Source organism: Phoca vitulina, unplaced genomic scaffold (genome assembly GCF_004348235.1).
Source record: "Phoca vitulina isolate PV1807 unplaced genomic scaffold, GSC_HSeal_1.0 scaffold36, whole genome shotgun sequence".
In the NCBI taxonomy this organism is placed as follows: domain Eukaryota; kingdom Metazoa; phylum Chordata; class Mammalia; order Carnivora; family Phocidae; genus Phoca; species Phoca vitulina.
Window position 1 is genome coordinate 17547287 of NW_022589739.1, and position 20448 is coordinate 17567734.

A 20448-nucleotide genomic window follows, 5' to 3' on the forward strand; every position below is an offset into this window, starting at 1 on the left:
GTTCCTGGAAAGCCTACTCATGTGTTGGAATCCAGCACAATGAAAGGCAAGACCATGTCCTAGCGAGCCACACCTGTGAAACACTGCACAGGTAGCCAGCTGGTCTCTCTCTTTCACATCTCTGATGTCTCCCTTGCAAAGATAGCCCGAATCACTCTATTTCTGAACCGTTTCCTCTCCAGGAAGACTCTGCCTTCTGTTTCAATGACAGACAACACTGACCGGCTGACTATACGTTAGCCGGCAGCCACCAGGTAGTAACCTATTCTACAGCCCTGCACTGAAGCAATTGTTCTCACTGCACGGAACAAGATGTAAGCCACCCAGCCATGGGAAATCTGAACTACTGTATGAGCAAAAAAAGAAACTTGCTAGTCCTGGACAAAATGCTGTTATCCTACTGTTTCCTCTCTGTACCTCTTTATGCCCACAATCCTCAGGAAGCCTAAGTTTAAACATCCCTCCAGAAACTATGAACTCTTTAATGAGAAAGTACAAAGATCACCTTCTGTGTGCACTATACTAGGTGTGCTAGGTGTTTCCTTACTTGAGCCCACTTAATCCTGACAATGTGAATTGCAATTAATTATATTTCACTGAGAATGAAAGGGCAGATCAGAGTTTAAGTGGTTTGCCCAAGGTCACAGGATTAATAAGTGGCAAAAATAGGCCTTGAACTCAGGTCTGGCTGAACTCCAAAAGTTTAAAAAAAAAAACAAACCAAAAAACCATCATATTACATTTCATTTATTTATTTGGTATTAAAACTCTTTTCATTTATTTATGAACTACATCAAATACAGATGACACCAAAATTGATTTAAAACCAGATGCATATTAAGCCACATTTCTACAAATGCGATTTGGAAGGGCAAAAGTGCCCCTCCCAGGAACACACACTTCAGCAATCCTTCGTCCACATGATGGCAATAAGCATTTATAAAGTTTGGAGAGGTTTACTTACAAAATATTAAGAGCATGTCTACTGTGTCAAATGAGCCACAATTTAAATTTTATTACTTTTAATTTTTTTTCACAATTTAAATTTAAAACAAAAATTTCATAAATGACTATTATCTATTTAACTGCTATTCTCAAAATACTTTCCACATGTCATGATAATGATCTTCACAATAATCCTATGACCAGCTTCATACTACCCTCAAATTACAGATGAGGGAGTTGAGGCCCAAGATCATGTACCTAGGAAATGATAAAAACTAAGGCTTGAACCAATTCCTTTGGATTTTAAATCTCATTATACTAGACGCTTTGTGTCATACAAACTGTTACCCAGAAACAGATTAGTGTGACCAGATGGAAGGGCTAGTGAGACCTATGTTCTAGTCCAGGACCTTGCTATTCTTTGTCCTGAACAGTCTTCTCCCTTCTTCACTTGATGAACTTCTATTCATTCTTCTGGTAACTGCTTAGCCATCTAAGGAGGGGCTAAGGTGCCCCCTTTCTGTTTTCCTAGAGAACCCTGAACTTCCCATACTGCAGCATGGAAAGCACAGTATTACATTTCTTGTTTACTTATTAGCTACTTCCCCAACCAGGTTGTAAGATCCCTCGCAGCAAAACTATTTTGTTTACTATCGTGCCCCTTCTGCCTAGCATATGATGGATTCTCAAAAACCATATAACAAATGAATGACCCCCAGCTCCCTGACTCATTTTAAAAATGGGGTACTTTTCATAAGATTGTTTCCAAATTCAATTCATAAAGCACTTAGAAGAGTGGGTACGTATAAGCACTTTGAACAGACAGCAGCTCTTATTATGATTGAGGACAGCAGAGCCTTACAAACATCAAATCTACATACATCTGGAGGTGTGATATGGCCAGAAGAAAATGCCATCTATAAAAAATCTTAAAAGTCTTCATTCCTGGTTAAGCCATCACAACAACAGTTTTCAACAAATATTTAATGAGCTCCTATATGGTACCCAAGGTACAATGGTGAAGACAAAGAGTTATGTCAAATTCTAGAAACAAACAAACAAATCATCTCCCAGAGCCCTAACTGAAGCACACTTTTCTATAGGTGAGATCCCATTAGATTAAATAACTGCTAGGATTACAACAAAGGGGATGGCTTGCGTATGACGGTGAAGTTTGTTTTAAACTAGTACCAACAAGTAAGTGATCAGAGTCCTAATCAGAGAAACTTCTAAATGAAATTCTAATATTTCACTTTTCCACATGCAGAGCCCCAGGGGTCACCTGATCTAACAGGAATCGCCTTCACTGCAACATATCACAAAGCCTCAAATTTAGAGTCAAACAAAACCAGATTCAAAGCCTGATTTTGCCACTTTTTAGCAAATTGCTTCACCTCCCCAAATTGTCATTTCTTCTCTGTGAAATGGTAACAACTTCTAACTGCAATAATGTTTGTAAAACAGAGTAGGTCATCAATAACTACTCCACCATCTGCTTTCCTTTCTGGCTCTTTCACCACCCTGGCCACCCTCGTCAGAATGCACTCAAGTTAGAAACAGTACCCAGGACTGACTACAGCACTAGAACCAGTGGTCTCACCAGCCTGAAGCCCAGCAGGACTATCCCCAGAACATGCAGGCAAGTCAGACCAACAGGTGTTTACTGAGCACCCACTATGAGCCAGCATTGCGGCTGAATCAAACTGGTTTGCTTTTATGCATTTTGTACTTGCTTTAGTGCCAACAGGATAACAACTGTCAAGAACAAAACCTAAATGTTTACTTAGGTGGGGATGAGTCAGAAAGTGGAGCTTATGTTCCTGGGCTTGGGGCCAACAACTTCAGACACTGGCCTCTAAAACTAATTGCTTTGTTAAGGTAGCGGAAGAAAAAAATGTGATTGAGGCATCACTTCAGGGTCAGCAAACTTTTTCTGTAAAGGGTCAGATAGTAAATATTTTAGGCTTTGCAGCCATACAGTGTCCATGGTGCTACTCAACTCTGCCACAAACCTTATTCACAAAAGCAGACAGATATTGCTTTTGTTAAAGGCAAATGGATTTCAATTCATTTCATATCATTCAGGACATCCTAATAAGGTCTGGAAGAGTCTGCTGGTTGTTCCCCAATATCCACCCCCTTCTTCCTATCAGAGCCACCAAATATTAAATAAGCACTGGTCACCCAGAATGAAGACTGCATTCCTACCTCCTAACAGCTAGATATGGCCATCTGACTTAAATTCTAGTCAATGGGATGCAAGGAAAATTAAAACATGCAACTTTGGGGAAGTGTCTTTAAAAGGGGGTGAGTCCCCAATGTTCATAGCAGCAATGTCCACAATAGCCAAACTGTGGAAAGAGCCGAGATGCCCTTCAACAGATGAATGGATAAAGAAGATGTGGTCCATATATACAATGGAATATTACTCAGCCATCAGAAAGGATGAATACCTAACTTTTACATCAACATGGATGGGACTGAAGGACATTATGCTAAGTGAAATAAGTCAAGCAGAGAAAGTCAATTATCATATGGTTTCACTTATTTGTGGAACATAAGGAATAGCATGGAGGACATTAGGAGAAGGAAGGGAAAAATGAAGGGGGGGACATCAGAGGGAGAGATGAATCATGAGAGATTATGGACTCTGAGAAACAAACTGAGGGTTTTGGGGGGGGAGGGGTGGGGGAATGGGTTAGCCCTGGTGATGGGTATTAAGGAGGGCACGTACTGCATGGAGCACTGGGTTTATATGAAAACAATGAATCGTGGATCACTACATCAAAAACTAATGATGTATTGTATGGTGACTAACATACCATAATAAAATAAAATTAATAAAAATAAAAGGGGGTGAGGGTAGAAATGATGCCCTTCTCCTGCTCTTGCCTTTTTCCTGCAGCCTGGAAAACAGAGGGGATAGTTAGAGTTTGGGTATTTAGGCAGAAACCACTTGATGCAGAAGATGGAGAAAGAATGGGCATAGGGCCCTGATAACCATCTTAGCTCTGCCCTCCCTGCAAGAAAGAATTAACCTTTCCTCCTAGATAAGCCACTGTTCCTTTACATTTTCTATTACCCATCCTAATTATACACAAGGAAAGAAAAAGTAAAAACAGCTTCTTTGTAACTCTTCAGTTTTGCACTCATCATCAAAGCGGTCATGAACACAAAGAGCTTTTCTTTGTAATATGCTCAAACTCCAATCTAATGCAAATATAAACAGGTCATAAAACTGTGTGAGTGCAGGCCAACAGACTCAGAAAAACTAGCCTGTAGCCAACACTACAAATCAAAACAGCTCAGCTGAGCATAACAAGTGTCAATAACTCTGTCAAAGCAAACGGACGGTCACCTTACCTGATGGTGAGCTCCAGCAGCTCCTGGGTTCCCTGAGGGTCCAGGTGCTGAAGACTGTACACTCTTTCAAGGCTCTGCTGCAGGAACTGATGGGAAGGGTCCTCATGAGGCGCGATACTGGGGGAAACAGCCGATGACACTAGTTTTCTCCCTGGTAACTAAGCAAACATAGTAGGGTTACAGCACCATCAACTTCTGTGGCTTGGCTTCTGGTAACACGAGGAAACCAGGAAACAAAAAATGTGAGTCAAACACACAGGAAAGGGAAAAACAGGTGAAGTGATTCCGTAAATAACCTTCCTCTTGTTCCCCAGCTTCAGTGGGAGAAAGGGAAAGAGAGAGAGAGAGAGAGAATAGATATGGTCTATACAATATAACCACAAGCTGCAAGGAGAAAAAGAAAAGAGAATGGAATAATATTATGTTCTATTGCTAACTGAAGTAAATGAGCTAACCACAGAAACGGGACTAAAAATCAATCTGTTGTCACATTTATTTTTAAACTTTATTTGATCTTTCACTTCATAGGGAAATGATGGCTTATTCCCAAATTTACATAGCATGCTATAAAAACATTTTATAGTATGATAATTATAATTCTTGTTCTTATTGCTAAAAGTGGTTACCTATCAAGAAAGGGACGAGAGCAAAGAGGACTGCACTTTTAATTTTGTAGCTTATAGACAGTTTAGATTTTCTAATCATGTACATGTATTATGTTAAATAAAGTCATTGAAAGTCACCTAAACAGGGATGAGTTAACACAAATGAAGAGCTTAGAAAAGTGCCTGCACACAGTTAGCTTTCAGTGTTTGCCATTATTCTCGCAGTTCATTAAAAAGTTTTTCTTTCTGTATCTCTAAGGTTTTAAAAGTAACAAAGTTTTTATTATTAAAAAATAAACTTGTTGAGAATTTTGGCTTTATGTAATTGTTAAAATGTTGCACAATCTAATCCTTGGTCTAGAACATATTGTTCCAGATTCCTTTTTCTTGCCTAACATAACATAATCAATAACTCAGGGACATTTAGAATATGAATCTTCTTAAAAAGTAATGGATACAGAACCAAAAGTACAAAACAGTGGGAGAGAGCCCAAGAGAGAAAGAGAATGAATGAATGTGTTTTCAGAGAAAATACAGTGTGCTTTCTGCTATTTAACAACCACAAAGAACCCAAAATCAAAACACCAAAAATAATGACAAAAATTGTTTTCAACATACCCTTAAGGCAGGAACAAGATGAGAAAGACTGTCTCGGAGGTAGGCATAGTGCCTGAAGGTATGATCTGAGAACAGTGCTGGCATTGTTGGACAGGTTTTTGCAGCATTAAAAATAAGAACCAAAACTGCAATGTCTGAGGGATGAGTGGGTTAAGTAAACCTGGAGGTTAGAAGGTTGAGCTTGGCCAGAATCTGATGCCAATTCCCACCCTCAAAAGTCTTATTAAATGACAATCTTCTAACAAATAAATGCAAATTCAAACAAAGAGATACATTACCCCACTCACCGAAGGTTTTTTAAAATAATGCCCAATCATGCAGAGAACAGTAACACAGAAACTTCCGGTACATGGCTGACTAAAGTACATTCGGGCACAGTATCTTTGGACAATTTGGCACTAGACAGTAAAAGTCTTTTGAATGGTGAGTAATTCTACATCTCAGATTTTACTCTAAGTAAATAATCATAGAGTACAGAATCATTTATAATAGCAAATAATCAGAAACAACCTAAATGTCTCAAACCAGAATGACCATACACCTTGTGTTTCATCTACTTGATGGAGTATTATGCAATCATTAAAAATGCTATGTATGAAGAATTTATAATACTGTATTACAAGCATTGTGTCATAAGTGAAAAAGCAGGCTCTAACATATACAGAGGATATGATAGCAGCAATCTATTATCAGGTATTTGATGATGAGATAAACTATGTTAAAAAAAAAAAAAAGAGCAAAATCCCAACTCCAGGCCTTAAAAAAGAAGGACATACACTGAAATACTAATGGTCCATTACTTTGACTAGTAGGACTTTGGACGTTAAGTACAAAGTTTCTTCTTTCAATTTTTTGGACTTTCTACGTATATTAATTCTATAACAGAGGGAAAATCAGAAATTAAAAGATAAACATAGTTTCCAATCTTCTGTATGGATCCCTATGGAAGAGACTGCTAGTTGCCTACCCAATATCCATTCTTCCTTTTTTTCCTTGCTAACAGAATACTGATTTGACTACAAATATCCTCTAACTTCCTGCCGAGAACCTGGGCCTGATGATCAGAGCTCCGGCAGCAATGCTGGACAAGTGGACAAGTGAAAATGGCAGGAACAGGAAGACGGAAGGAGCTTGGACCACCAAGGATAATGTAGAGCTGCTATACCAGCAGCAGACTGTGTACCTCCAGATTTCTTTTACCTTGGAGAAAAGTAAAAATCTTAATTTGTTTAAGCTATGTTTGGGGGCAATCTCTTTTACTTACAGCCAAAAATATTTCCCAAATAATATCACCTTCCAACTGCCCAAAACAGTATCTTAATATAACAGGCTTCCAAAAGTGTTTAATGTTGTTTGTTTTTTTTTTAAGATTTTATTTATTTATTTGTCAGAGAGAGAGAGAGAGAGAGCACAAGCAGGGGGAGTGGCAGGCAGAGGGAGAGGGAGAAGCAGGCTTCCCGCTGAGCAGGGAGCCTGATGTGGGGCTCGATCCCAGGACCCCGGGATCATGACCTGAGCCGGAGGCAGTCACTTAACCGACTGAGCCACCCAGGCGCCCAGTGTTTAATGTTTTTTTAATGTAAAAAGGGCCCTCAGATTTCTGAGCACTTCAATACATCATGTGAGGTTTGTAATAACATCTAGCCCCTAAGCCCCTCTCTGATGAGCTGAATTTCAAGCAGCTATAGTACTGCACCTTTAGAGGTAAGGTCTGGGATATGCCTTTCTCAGAGGTAAACACGAAGTTAGACATTGATTAGTGCATCAATTAAACAAACTGTTAAAAATTTCTCCAAACACAGTGTGGAAATAAAAAGAATGAAGCGAGAATACAATGGTCATCCTACGACAGCCAGTTATTTGGCTGATCTCTGCATCTCAATAAATATCCCTTAAACCTCACCAAGGATCTGCTATAGAGCAAAAAGAACCATAGGAGAGTGTGGATGCACTGATGTATGTTTTTCCATTACTGGAAAACAATCCAATTGCATGGCATGCTGCCTGTGGCTACCACAAACTCACTGAACTTGTATCAGAGGCAAAGTAATCCTGCAGCCTAGCTCAACCCATCCCCTCTTCAGGCTGCAGATTAAGAAAGTTCATAACCTGGGGCCCCTGGGTGGCTCAGTCAGTTAAGCGTCCACCTCCTGGTTTTGGCTCAGGTCATGATCTCAGGGTCGTGAGATCGAGCCCCATGTCAGGCTCCAGGCTCAGCCCAGAGTTCGCTTGAGATTCTTTCCCTCTACCCCTCCCCCTGCTCGCTCCCATGTATGTGGTCTCTCTCTCTCAAATAAATAAATCTTTAAAAAAAGAAAGAGAGAGAGAGGAAGGAAGGAAGGAAGGAAGGAAGAAGGAAGGAAGGAAGGAAGGATGGAAGGAAGGAAGGAAGGAAGAAGGTCGTTCATAGGCTTTAAAATCAAGGATGGGGGCGCCTGGGTGGCTCAGTCGTTAATCGTCTGCCTTCCACTCAGGTCATGATCCCGGCGTCCTGGGATTGAGTCCCGCATTGGGCTCCCTGCTCAGCGGGGAGCCTGCTTGTGTTCTCCCTCTCTCTGACAAATAAATAAATAAAATCTTAAAAAAAAAAAAAACAAAAACAACAACAAAAAACAACAATGTCTGGCTTTGAATCCCACATGTACTGCTTGGAGAGTTATTTAGCCTCTCTAAGCCTCAGTCTCCTCATCTGTAAACTGGGACTAATACCTCCTTCCAGGGGTGTTTGGAAGATAGTGGTAAATGTATAAAGCATGAAACAATGTGGAATATAGTAAGTGCTCAAGAAAGGGTAAAAAAAAAATTACTACTAATAACATTAGTATTAAACAGCAAATGTGAATTACTGTGAAAACAAGAATGAAAGTTAAGAATAATAACTATTAGGCTCCCTCGGGATATACCCTTAAGTAAAAGAAATGAAAAAAATTAAACTCAGGACCTCCCCCTCCAAGTTACACTGCAGAAAAAGTGCCAGAATACCCCCCCAAACCAGCCCAGTCCGTCCTAAGCACAGAGGATACAAGCTGGATCATCCATGTCTGGTTCAGCTGTGTCAAAAAACGGATGCGTGCTCAGGAGCTCTGGCACCAAGGGAAGCACCAGGGTTGGATGCCGACTTCCCAGAAACTTCAGGCATCTGAAACAAACAAAATGAGAGCCCACCTTAGTAACTTAATAAACGCTTTATAAAGTCCTGGGGATTGGAATCGGAAAACCTGATTCAGAAATGCAAATTCCCAACCACCCATTTTTGCTACCTCTATGACCTCAAGTAAGTCATTCAATTATTCTGGAACTCAGTTCATCTAAAAAAATTGCTATTATGAAAATTAAAGAGCTGGTATGGCATAAATTACTGCTGGTTATTTAACCAACAGCCATTTTCTCCAACTTCCTTGCCAAAAGAACCCTGATTTTACTCAGGTATTGGGTAGGTGTTCAGAGAAGGTAGGCTCAGCCCAAGGGCTCAACCACAATTGGTCTAAACCCATCATGGCAATCCCACTCCCATTTTCCCATTTCTCCCAAAGTGACTCCTTTGCAGGTAGTAAAGTAACCCATTTCTGGTCAAAGGAGCAAGAAGGAAAGTCTGGTGGGGAGCTACTCAGGAATGTTCTCCTGGCGAAAAAGAGAAATGTGTGAGAGGGAATGCCCTTTCCTTTCTGCCTTAAGATACTATCTTATGAGGCAGCCATCCTGCAACTATGAGAAAAAAAGCTAAGGGAATTGCAAAGAAACCACAGTGCTAACCCTGTTAAGCTGTTGAATGACCAATCCTAAAACCGACTTTCTGACTTGTTATGCCAAAAAATTAGACCTTATTGTTTAAACCATTTTTAATCAGATTTTCTATTACTTGTAGGTAAAAGCATTATAACTGATATCCTGGGTGAAGTGACCTGACCTGAAACATGAAAATTACTAACTGTGTAGCCTTGGGCAGATATGTTTCTCACCTACAGAATGGGATTAAAAATCATTACCTCATACAGTTGCTATAAGGATTAAATGAGATAATGAATAAAAAGTACTCAGCAAAGAGTCTGTCACATAGTTAAGAACTCAATTAGGTATTATTAAGTAGCTGCTATGACGACAAAAAAACCCTTTATAAGCTATAAAGAACTATACATGCACTGGTAGCTATGCATTTTTATTATCTTTTGTTAAGTTCTGGTTTAGAAGGTGTGCTGAATTGAAAAGAAATATAAATCCTTATTTCTATTCTTCTGGAATTCATAATCCAGCTGGGGCAAAAATGATGAACACTACAAGGTAATGAACTGTCAAATGAATGATACTCTGCTTTCCACCTGTCAAAGGTAGAGGAGATGACCATGATCAGAGGTTTCAAAAAGGAGATGGGACTTCCCCAGGGACTGGAGAACAAACAGACTGGAAAGAGAGCAAAAACAAGCACCATGAACAAATTGATGGCTATATGGAGTATGATAGGTATCCCATTTAAAACACTTGATATTGTTAGGAAAGTATATTTTTCCCCAGTTCTGCTTTTCCTTCTGTGTGAAAAGAACTTAAAGCACTAATTTTCTGAACTCTCTCAGACCTTTTATTCACTGTGTTTCAGGGGACACTGTAAATCTTGTTGTTTGGCCTCCAGGTACCATTCCTTTATTTTATCTCCTATTCTATTCCAGTCGCCCGAGTATCTGGGCCTCTCTGAAACTGGACTTCAATTCTGACTTGTACTATCTTTTCTACTCATCTACCTCCCTACCCACGCATTTCCTACTTCTCTCCCTCCCTGCTATTTGAAGGCTAGGCCTCTGAATTGAATTCATTTTTAACTCTCCACAGCACCTAACACAGCGATCGGGTTATAGAGCCAAGTGCTCCATAAGCATTTGTTGAATGAACTAAAGCTATGTAAACAGAACAAACTACCTCCTTCAAAGCTTTCATTTATGCATGTATCTTTAAAAATGCCTTAAAAACATGCCACTGTGACTATTCCTTCACTCTTTTATCACATCCTTTTTTGGTATTCCTAAGTAAAGCCACTATTCATGGAAAGAGATGAAAAATCAAATGATAATTAGAATAGGTAATTTCATAATCTTTTGGAGCACTATAAGATGAAGGAGCTTTCTGTCTACAATCACCCAGTAAAGACAGTCTTAAATAAATATTCTGGGTGAACCAAATAACCACATATCTTATTTTAAAGCAAGGAGAATGTTCTGTGAAACACTCTGTGAAACACAACCCCTTCCATCAAGCAGAATTAATCATTCCTTCTGTGTCACCCCAGAACTACAGACACCAATACGGGTGCTTCTCCCCACTACAACCCCCACACCCCAAAGGACTGAATGCTCCTTGAAGACTCCCCTGGTATTTTCAGTTTTTAATAGATCTTGCAAGTACCTGATCTGACCCACAGTTTTTCTACTTTTAGTAACAAATTTTTCTGAAAATCCAATCAACTATACCATTGGAACGATCTCATCACATAAGCTCACTTAAATATGTGGAGCACGATTACAAACATTTTATAATAAATGTATGCAAGTAGTCTTTCAGATGGGAATTCATGAACAATGTTAAGTTTGACTCTAGTCAGTAAAGGGAGTGGTAAACAGGGAAAAAAATGATAGTAATTTTCCATCTGTAGACAAAGTGCCAGTCCTGCCTCTAATCTGTCCAAGGACAGCTGTGATCCTGTACACAATGCAAAACAGACAAAGAAGTGATTAACAGTATAAAGGAGCAAAAGGAATCTAATCAACTCATCTCTGTACCTGCAGCACTTACCACAGGGCTTGGCCCATAGTGAGTGTACAGTAGCAAGCACATACTATCTGCCAGGAGGATGGATGGACAAATAAATAATCTAAAATGTGATACTCAATTTAGGAATCAGACTCCTGAGTGTTCAGTTAAGTTGAATCAGGTTTCTAAATTGAAGGCAAAATTGAGGGCCATACCATCAATCTATGAGGATCCACTGAATAATTCAATATACATTTACCACATTATTGGACTCAGTGAACAAATGAGCAAAAAAGTCCTTACTTCCATATGGAGTCCCTATCAGTAGGGTACTTGGTTAAATTTTTCAGCAGCTCCACCAGGGCAAGATGAATCCCTTCTTTGGTTGAAACGTTAGTACAGCATAAAAGTTCATGGAGAGCTTCTCGAATATCTCTGGATGAATCCTTTAAAAAAAGGTAATAATAATAATAACAACAACAACAATAAAAGCAGTCACTGTGAATCAGCTATTTACGGGAGAGTGTACAAGTTACAATGGGACGATGGGGTAAAGAGCCTCTGAATTTTCTCAGAGGGGAGAAGCTAGAAGTTGAGAAGACCTCACAGAAGAGGTAACACTTGAACTCAGATTTGAAGACTTCATTAATTGGCTCATTCGTTCATATAAATTCAACATTTATTGAACACTTATTAAACAGTCAAACATTTACCAAGCACCTACTATGTACCAAATGCTAGGGACATAGCATCAATTAAAATCAAATCTCAGCTTTCAGGAGCTTCATTCTAGTGAAAAGACAAAAATAAGTATTTATAGGGCGCCTGGGTGGCTCAGTTGGTTAAGCGACTGCCTTCGACTCAGGTCATCATCCTGGAGTCCCTGGATTGAGTCCCGCATCGGGCTCCCTGCTCAGCAGGGAGTCTGCTTCTCCCTCTGACCCTCCCCCCTCTCATGTGCTCTCTCTCTCTCATTCTCTCTCTCAAATAAATAAAATCTTTAAAAAAAAAAAAGTATTTATATAGGTCAGATAGTGATAAGTACGATGAAGACACTACAAAACAGGTTAAAGGGAAGAATACTAGGACGGGTGGGGTATTTTCCATAGGATAATGAAAGGTAGCAGCAAAAATAAAGGCCATGAAGAGGAAGCAGGTTTGAAAAATAGCAAGGAAGCCCGTATGGCTACAGCAGAGTAAATAAAAAGACAGTGTTACAAGATGATGTTGGAGAAATGGCCCCTTCCCTCCCTGATACCCACTCTATCTCGCCAAAATGACTGGAAAAGGTCACAACAACTTCTTAATGCTAAAAGACATGGATGCATATCAGTTCTATTCTTCTTGGCTATCTCGATAGCATTTGTTCTCAGTTCTTCAGAACTTTTTAATACAGACATTTTGAAACATATATAAAAGGAGAGATAATAAATCCCTCAGTTTCAACAATTAACTGATAGCCAATCACGTTTCATCTATACCTTTACCCACTCCTCCCGATTATCTTGAAGCCAGTCAGAGAAATCAGAGCATTTCATTGGTAAATATTTCCATAAATATATTTTTTAAGATGATTCCTTATTTTAAAAAAGCCACAAAGCCAGTATCATGCCTAAAAATGTAATAATTGCTTAATATCAAATATCCAGTCAGTACTCAAATTTCTCTGACTGACTCAGAAAGTCTGTTTGTTCTAGTCAGGATCCAACTAAGGTCCACACATTGCAATTCAGCAGTATGTTCCTTAAGCATCTTTTAATATGTAAAAATCACTGTATAGCTCACATTTCTCCCCCTCTAATTTCTTCCCTGTATATCCTGTGATGGTTGTTAGATTTAGAGGTTTGATTAGACTCACGTTCAATTTTTTTTATTTATAAGACCACTTCACAGGTGGTACGGTGTACTTCCCTCAGGAACTATATGAAGTCTGTTTCTCTTTTGTGAGGTTAGTAACCATTGGTGATCACTGCCTAGATCTACCAACTCACTGAAGTTGTAAAACAATGATGTACAAATCCTATCATTCTTCTTTAATTTATTAACTGGAATACTCCTATAAAAAGAAACTTCCCCTTATCAACCAGCTGGTTATCATGAAGTTCAGTTTGTATAGGAAAAAGAAGGATTAATGCTCGATTCCTTAATTTACCAGTTTCCAAAATAAGAAGTTGATTACTAAGCATCTTCCAAAGATGACTAATGCACTGTTTTGTTTAAGTATCATTATAAAATCATGAATTTAAACATATTTGCAGTTATAGTCCTTAATAATTTATCTATAATGATGTGTTATACCCCTTAATGATGTGTCTCCTGGGTCTTTCTGAAATGATCCTAGAGGTCTTTGATAGCTAATAATTGCTTTCTGTATGACAAGGTGGTATAAGCTCATCTTGTTACACTTCCTACACTAGACCTGGAATCAGCCATTTCTCTTAGGAATTTTGGTACCTTTTAGTGGAAATGAGATCTCCAAAGCATTGTTTTAAGTCAGGTTTACTGACATAGAGTTTTCATTCTGTAAAATTCATCCTTCTCAGTGAACACTTCCACGAGTTTAACAAATCCATATAGTTACATAACCACCATCTTGATCAAGATATAAAACACTCCCATCACCAAACTCTTCCCTAGTGTCCCCTTGTAGTCTAGCCCTCACCCACAGTCTCTGGCAACCATTGATGTATTTTCTGCTACAGTTTCGTCTTTCCCAAAAGGTCATATAAATGGAATCATAGAGTATGCTCTATGATTGAGGCTGGCTACTTTCACATAGCATAATGCATGTGAGATTCACCCATGTTGTTACGTGTATCAGCAACTCGTTCCTTTTTATTACTGAGTAGTACCGCATTGTATAGATATACCCCGTTTATTTACACATTCACCAACTCAAGGATTTGTGTTGTTTTAGTTTGGAAATACTGTAAGTAAAGCCACAATAAATACCTGCATACAGACTTTTGTGTGAACAAAAATTTTCAACTCTCTTTAGGAAATGCTTCAGAGTGGGAATGCAGTATCAAATGGTAAATTTATGTTTAACTTTATAAAAAACGTCCAAAGTGACTGTATCATTTTGCATTCCCATCAGCAGTGGCTGAGTTTGCCAGATGCTCCCTGTCCTCACAGCACTTGATATTGTCAGCATTTCTTTTGGGTTTTGGTTAGCCATTCCAATGAGGTGTGGTGTTGTAATACCCTGCTGTAGTTTTAATTTGTATTTCCCTAATGACTAATGATGTTAAGCATGCTTCACATGCTTATTATTTGCCACTTTTATTTTCTTTCCTTAAGTACCGTTTAAATCTTTTGCTGATTCTGTTATCAGGTGATTTGTTTCCTTATTACTGAATTTTGAGAATTCTTTATATATTCTTTATCATCAGATATATGTTTTGCAAACATTTTCTCCCAGTCTGTGATATGTCCTTTCAAAAACATGTTTTTTCCTCTGGCTTAGAAAAACAGAAATTTGGGGCTCCTGGGTGGCTCAGTTGGTTAAGTGTCTGCCTTCAGCTCAGTGGGATCGAGCCCCATGTCGGGCTTCCCACTCACTGGGGAGTCTGCTTCTCCTTCTCCCTCTGCCCCTCCACACCATTCATGCTCCCTCTCTCTCTCAAATAAATAAATAAAATCTAAAGAAGGAAGAAAGAAAGAAAGAAAAACAGAAATTTATTGTCTCAGTTCTGGAGGCCCGAGTCCAGAATCAAGGTATGAGCAGGGCTGGTTCCTTCTGAGGCTGTGGAGAATCGACGCCAGGCCTCTCCCAGCTTCTGGTAGCCCTGGCATTCCTCGGCTTGTAGATGGCATTCTCTCTGTGTCTTCACATCACCTTTCTTCTATGCATGTTTCTGTATCCAAATCCATCCCCCCCTTTTTTGTATAGTTTATACATTAAAGGCATTATATATGTTTGATTTGATCCTATTATCTCTCTTCATTGTGGTAAAATACACACAAATAAGATTTACCATTTTAAGTCAACGTACATTTTAAGTGTACAGTTCTATGGCATTAAATACACTTACACTGTTGTGCTGTCTTTATAATTACTTAAAAGTATCTTTTTGAAGAGCTTTTAAATTTTGATAAAGTCCAATTTATCTAGTTATTTCTCTTATGGATTAAGTTTTTGGTGGCGGATCTAAGAAATTTTGGTCTAATCCAAGGTCACAAATATTTTCTCCTAAAAGTCTTATACTATTTAGTTTTACTTAATACATGAAAGAAATCCAACTAAAAATTTTAAAGGATGCATCTGCATCCACACAGCAAAATCTAAGAATCAGAGCCTCTTCTCCAAAGCTAGGTTGGAGATATGCCTTCTTTATTTTCCGGGAACCCTCCTTCAGACTGCAGGTCTCTCAATTCTTCGCTCTCTATAGTTACCGGCGCCAACTCCTTAATAAACACATCTGACCATGCTGTTGTTCTGTTTAGGAACTTGTTTGGCTTACCCACACCTCTTGGACAAAGCTCAGGCTCCCCAGCATGGCACGCAAGGTCCTTCACAATCAGTTCTCCACTCATTTCTCCCTCAGAGCCATGTGAACTTCTCAACATCCCTGTCCATGCTATGCCATTTCCACCCTCCCAGCCTTCATCTGTGGCCACACGCTAGCGCTCTGGCTAGAATGTCATTCCTTGGCTTACTTAGATACTATCTTGTAATTACTGGCTTATACTGCTGCCTTCTCTACGAAACTGTGAGCAACTCAGAGGTAACAACTAGTACTGTCTACTTTCACATCCTTAGAACCTAGCACAGAACCTGGCCCTGCAAAAAAAAAAAAATCGGTAACTGTTTCTTGAATGACTTTATCAATATTATGAACCACTACCATGCTAAGCATTTTACATGAATTCTCTCTCAATTCTTATAAGAAACTGTGGAATCATCCTCACTTTATACATGAGAAAACCAATACGGTAAAGGGTACAACATGGTCACTCTCCTTAGGTAGCTCATATTCACATCAGGGAGAGGGAGTTGAGACAAAACCTGCCATTAACGATATAATGTGAAACTACAGTAAGAGGTACATAGGCATGCTTGTGGCCTTATGAACAATTCTATACATCAAAACATAGCTTGGAACAGAGCTCAGATATTTAGCAAACATTTCCTGAGCATCTACCTGTTTCAGACACTACAAGGCACTAGAAATAAAAAAAAAAAAAATGAAAGAAGCCAGGATTCTGCAAAGCTCTCAGTCTTGTGAAATAAAGAATTAAATAATCAAAAAAACATCCTGATATATGCTAGACACAGGGTGACACAGGAAGACAGAGGAGTGCTACTTAATCCACTTGAGGTGGAGTTACTTAGGGAATATCCTGCCTAATATAGATCTGAGAATAAGCAGAAATCAAGGAGGTGAAAGCTGGCAGTTTTTGCAGGCAGAGGGGGAAAAGAGAGTGAAAGAAAAATGGTGAGGAAAAGCATGATGATTAGGGGAGTGACTCTAGTATCAAGTTCAAGATGAGGAATGGCGGGAAAGAATGCGAAAAAGGAAAGGCGGTGCTAGGGGAGAGAGCCCACCCACGGAGAACAATGCACAGAACGCAAACTTATCTTCTTAGGAAAAAATAAATGAAAAATTGTAAACACAGACTTATAATTCAGGAAAAATCTTACCAGAAGTGCTGAGCAGCTGAGAAAATTGATAGGGAACTTCAAAATCAAAGCACCCAATCTGTGTTCTGAAGTATGGAGCAGAAGTCTGTAACAAGTGCTAATGACTGAAACACCCAATAGCTATCCCTTTCACAATATCTGAAAAACCAAAACCAAACCGAAACAAGAAAGAAACCAGAGGCCAAATCTCATTTATTAATATTCTGAAAAACGTCAGGACTCACAAATAAAATCCAGACACTTTAGAAAAATAATTCAAGAACCACATCAAGTTGTACAGCCTGGGAGGCAAATCTGTGTTCACATCCTGGCAGAGCCAATTACCAGCAATGTGACCTCAAACAAATTACTTTCTTCTCTGTAAAACTCCAGGGTTGAATGAGTTGATTCGCTAAGATCTGTTCCTGCTATAATAGCCTATGATTCACTAGAAGCATTAAATCAAATCAAAAGGTGAAAAGAATTCTTCTTTAGCCCCTGCCTTATCTGTAATCACTTCTTGTCCATCACTTCAGCTCTACACTGCTATTACAGTGAATGCCTTTTAACTCCTTAAATGCATCATATTCACTCTTACCTCTGGATCCACAGACACTACTCCCTCTGGTGCCCTTCCACCCTACCATCAGCGCCGTTTCTTCCTAAGAAAGGGCCTCACCAAGTCCTACTCCTCCTCCAAGTGTCTACTATAGCATTCCTTCCTGCTTCCCCATCTCCCCACCTTACCCCAGGGAACCCCGTCCTTTCCTGATCACAGCAATGCTAAGCTTTCTTTGAGTTTCCTGTTGAACAGCGAGTCTCCTCCACCTTGGTGGAGCTGTGTGATGAGAAGGCAGAACTGTGCTGCCCAAACATTCCTGCATCACCAGTGCCTAGCACAGTGCCTGGTTTAAAGACATATTTATTTGAGAGAGAGACAGAGAGAGAAAGAGCGTGCGCTGGTGGGGAGGGGCAGAGGGAGAGAGAGAGTCTCAAGCAGACTCAGTGCTGAGTGCAGAGCCCAAAGCGGGGCTCAATCCCACAACCCTGAGATCACGACCTAAGCCTAAACCAAGAGTCAGACATCCAACTGACTGCGCCACCCAAGCACCCCATAATGCCCGGTTTAAAAATAAAGTGGTTCTCAGTGGGTACCGATGAAGAAATGAGTAACAAACTGTGAAGACTCACCTCTAACACAGCCAGGACAGTGTCAAGCTGATCCTCTCGGAGAGTGATATTGTTAGAGATTTTTCTCATGGTGTGTATAGACTGCAGACGTACTTCCTCAATTTCATCGTTAAACATATCAACCAGGAAATCAAGGCACTTCTCCGCAAAAGAGGGTGAAGACTGGGCCAGCATGCAGAGAGCCTCCACAGCAGCAATGCGGACCTCTAGACAAAAGGGGACAAATAAAACTGCACATTAGGTTAAGAGCCATGGGAGAAATCCAAGGATTCCTTCTCATTCAGGTTTGTCTTTTGCTCTCTACTCCTCTGTTAACAAACTCTCTCTGGGAGATCTCCTCCCTGCCCACAGATTCAGCTACCACCTTCACATTGACCTCAGAACAAGGACTTTGGTGTCACAGGGACTAAGGTTTAGATCCTGACTCGCAGACATGTGATCAAGTCACATGTCTGTCTCTATTAACTGCACTTCTTGAAAATTAAGTTCTTATTTATCTCAGAACTCAAACCACGGCTCTCCACTCAGTACTTTTTTTAAAAAGCTGATTTTACAATGCACAAACAATGAATCATGGAACACTATATCTAAAACTAATGATGTAATGTATGGGGATTAACATAACAATAAAAAAATTTTTTTTAAAAAAGCTGATTTTACATAATTAAGATTAAAACAGACTAGATATCATTTTCTCATCTTAGAGATAAGATTCAGCAAAGTGAATTAACTTGCCTTAAAGTGAGTGAGAGCGGAGATAAGACTAGTGCCCAGGTCTGCTGATTCTAGACTAGCATCATGTAGTGGTTAAGGATACATGCTTTGGAACGATAAAGGTCTCACAGTAAATTGTGAAGAGTAATTCCTCCACTGACTTGAAGGGTGATCTTGAATAAGTAACTCAACTTCCTAGCACCTCAATTTTTTCACCTTAAACAGAGATAATACTCATTTCCTTACAGAATAGTTAGGAGGACTAAATGACATAATATAGGTAAAGCATAAAGCACAGTGCGTGGCATATGTTGAAAGCTCAGGAGATGTTAGCTACAGCACAGGTACGGATCTTACAAGCACCTTGAAAACAGAGGCATGTCCTCTACCTCCCTGTATGGCCTGAACCTGTAACAGTAAAGTCACTGATTCCAGGGAGCCCTTCATTCGCTCCCTAGCAATGCTTCCTGAATGTGTACTACACACCAGGCCCTGTGCTAAGAGCCCTGATACAAAGATGAGAGGTGAGTAAGTACAGACCACGCTCACAAGACTTCCATACATGCTTGTTTTGTTCCAGTGGTTCCCACATGGTTCTGTAACAAAATCTACAGTTTCAAAAAAGAAAGAAAAAAACCCCACTCAAGTTGTGGTTAAAACTCACAAATATAATCTGGTTTTTTGTATAAGAAAGGTTTTATAGACATTTTATTTTTTTTTTAAGATTTATTTATTTATTTATATGACAGAGAGAGACACAGCGAAAGAGGGAACACAAGTAGGGGGAGTGGGAGAGGGAGAAGCAGGCTTCCCGTGGAGCAAGGAGCCCGATGCGGGGCTCGATCCCAGGACTCTGGGATCATGACCTGAGCCTAAGGCAGACGCCTAATGACTGAGCCACCCAGGCACCCCTTTATAGACACTTTAAAAGCAGGGTTACTACATTAAAGGGAGATGACTCAGATTTTTCTTGGTAGTGATGAATTCTTCCTTTCATCAGAAGGGAAGGATTTGCTACACTTCATAATAATGTAATTTAAACATGAAATTGCTAATAATTACAAAGGAAGCCAGAAAAGGACCAAAATGTGTTAAATGCTGGCTCTTGTGCCTAGGGCTTTACCCATCACACCACACTAAATCATGTGTAACTGTTGCAAGTCCACAAAGTGAATCACAGAGATACTTCTGATCAGCATGAGATAATCAGTATGGACCTGAGCTGATGCAACTCTAAGCAGAAGCGAAAAAAAACTTGGTGTTTCTCTTTGTATGTGTAGTCTGGTAAATTAACAATTTCTACTGGATTCTTGGAATGCTGAAAATGTATTACAGCCTCTTTAAGGGTCCAGGGCAGAGAAAAGGAATCAGCTATGCCAAAGAAAATAAATAAATAAAGATCCTCTGGTGCCTTAACATGTGCAATCAGATCCTGGCTTTGCTACTTACTAGCTTTGCTCTTAGTACTGAAGACACAAAGATGAACAAGAAAGAGATAACCTCCCAGCGCCTATAGACAAGAATAATTAATGGCATTACAAAGTGATGAGTGGTACAGTGAAAAGCACAGGGAGTGTAAGAAAATGCAGAAGAGGTATGTAGCCCACTAAGTAGGATCAGAGGCAGCTTTCTGGAACAAATGACCTCTAAAAC

The 20448-nt window shown here is 39.6% G+C and overlaps 1 protein-coding gene across 3 annotated transcripts in view; it reads right to left on the reverse strand.

Annotated features, from left to right (window-relative positions):
- The window catches only part of INTS4 (integrator complex subunit 4), a 116489-nt gene that overhangs the window by 28690 nt on the left and 67351 nt on the right, over positions 1 to 20448 (reverse strand). For all 3 annotated transcript variants that reach the window (XR_004302114.1, XM_032427020.1, XM_032427019.1), the window contains exons 11-15: positions 18082 to 18287; positions 11571 to 11713; positions 8555 to 8670; positions 5532 to 5665; positions 4309 to 4466 (exon numbers count right to left, since the gene is read on the reverse strand). Coding sequence is in view for 2 of the 3 variants with exons in the window: in XM_032427020.1 (XP_032282911.1) it covers positions 4309 to 4466; positions 5532 to 5665; positions 8555 to 8670; positions 11571 to 11713; positions 18082 to 18287 (757 nt within the window). In the remaining variant the exon portion in view is untranslated. The remainder of the gene's footprint in view (positions 1 to 4308; positions 4467 to 5531; positions 5666 to 8554; positions 8671 to 11570; positions 11714 to 18081; positions 18288 to 20448) is intronic.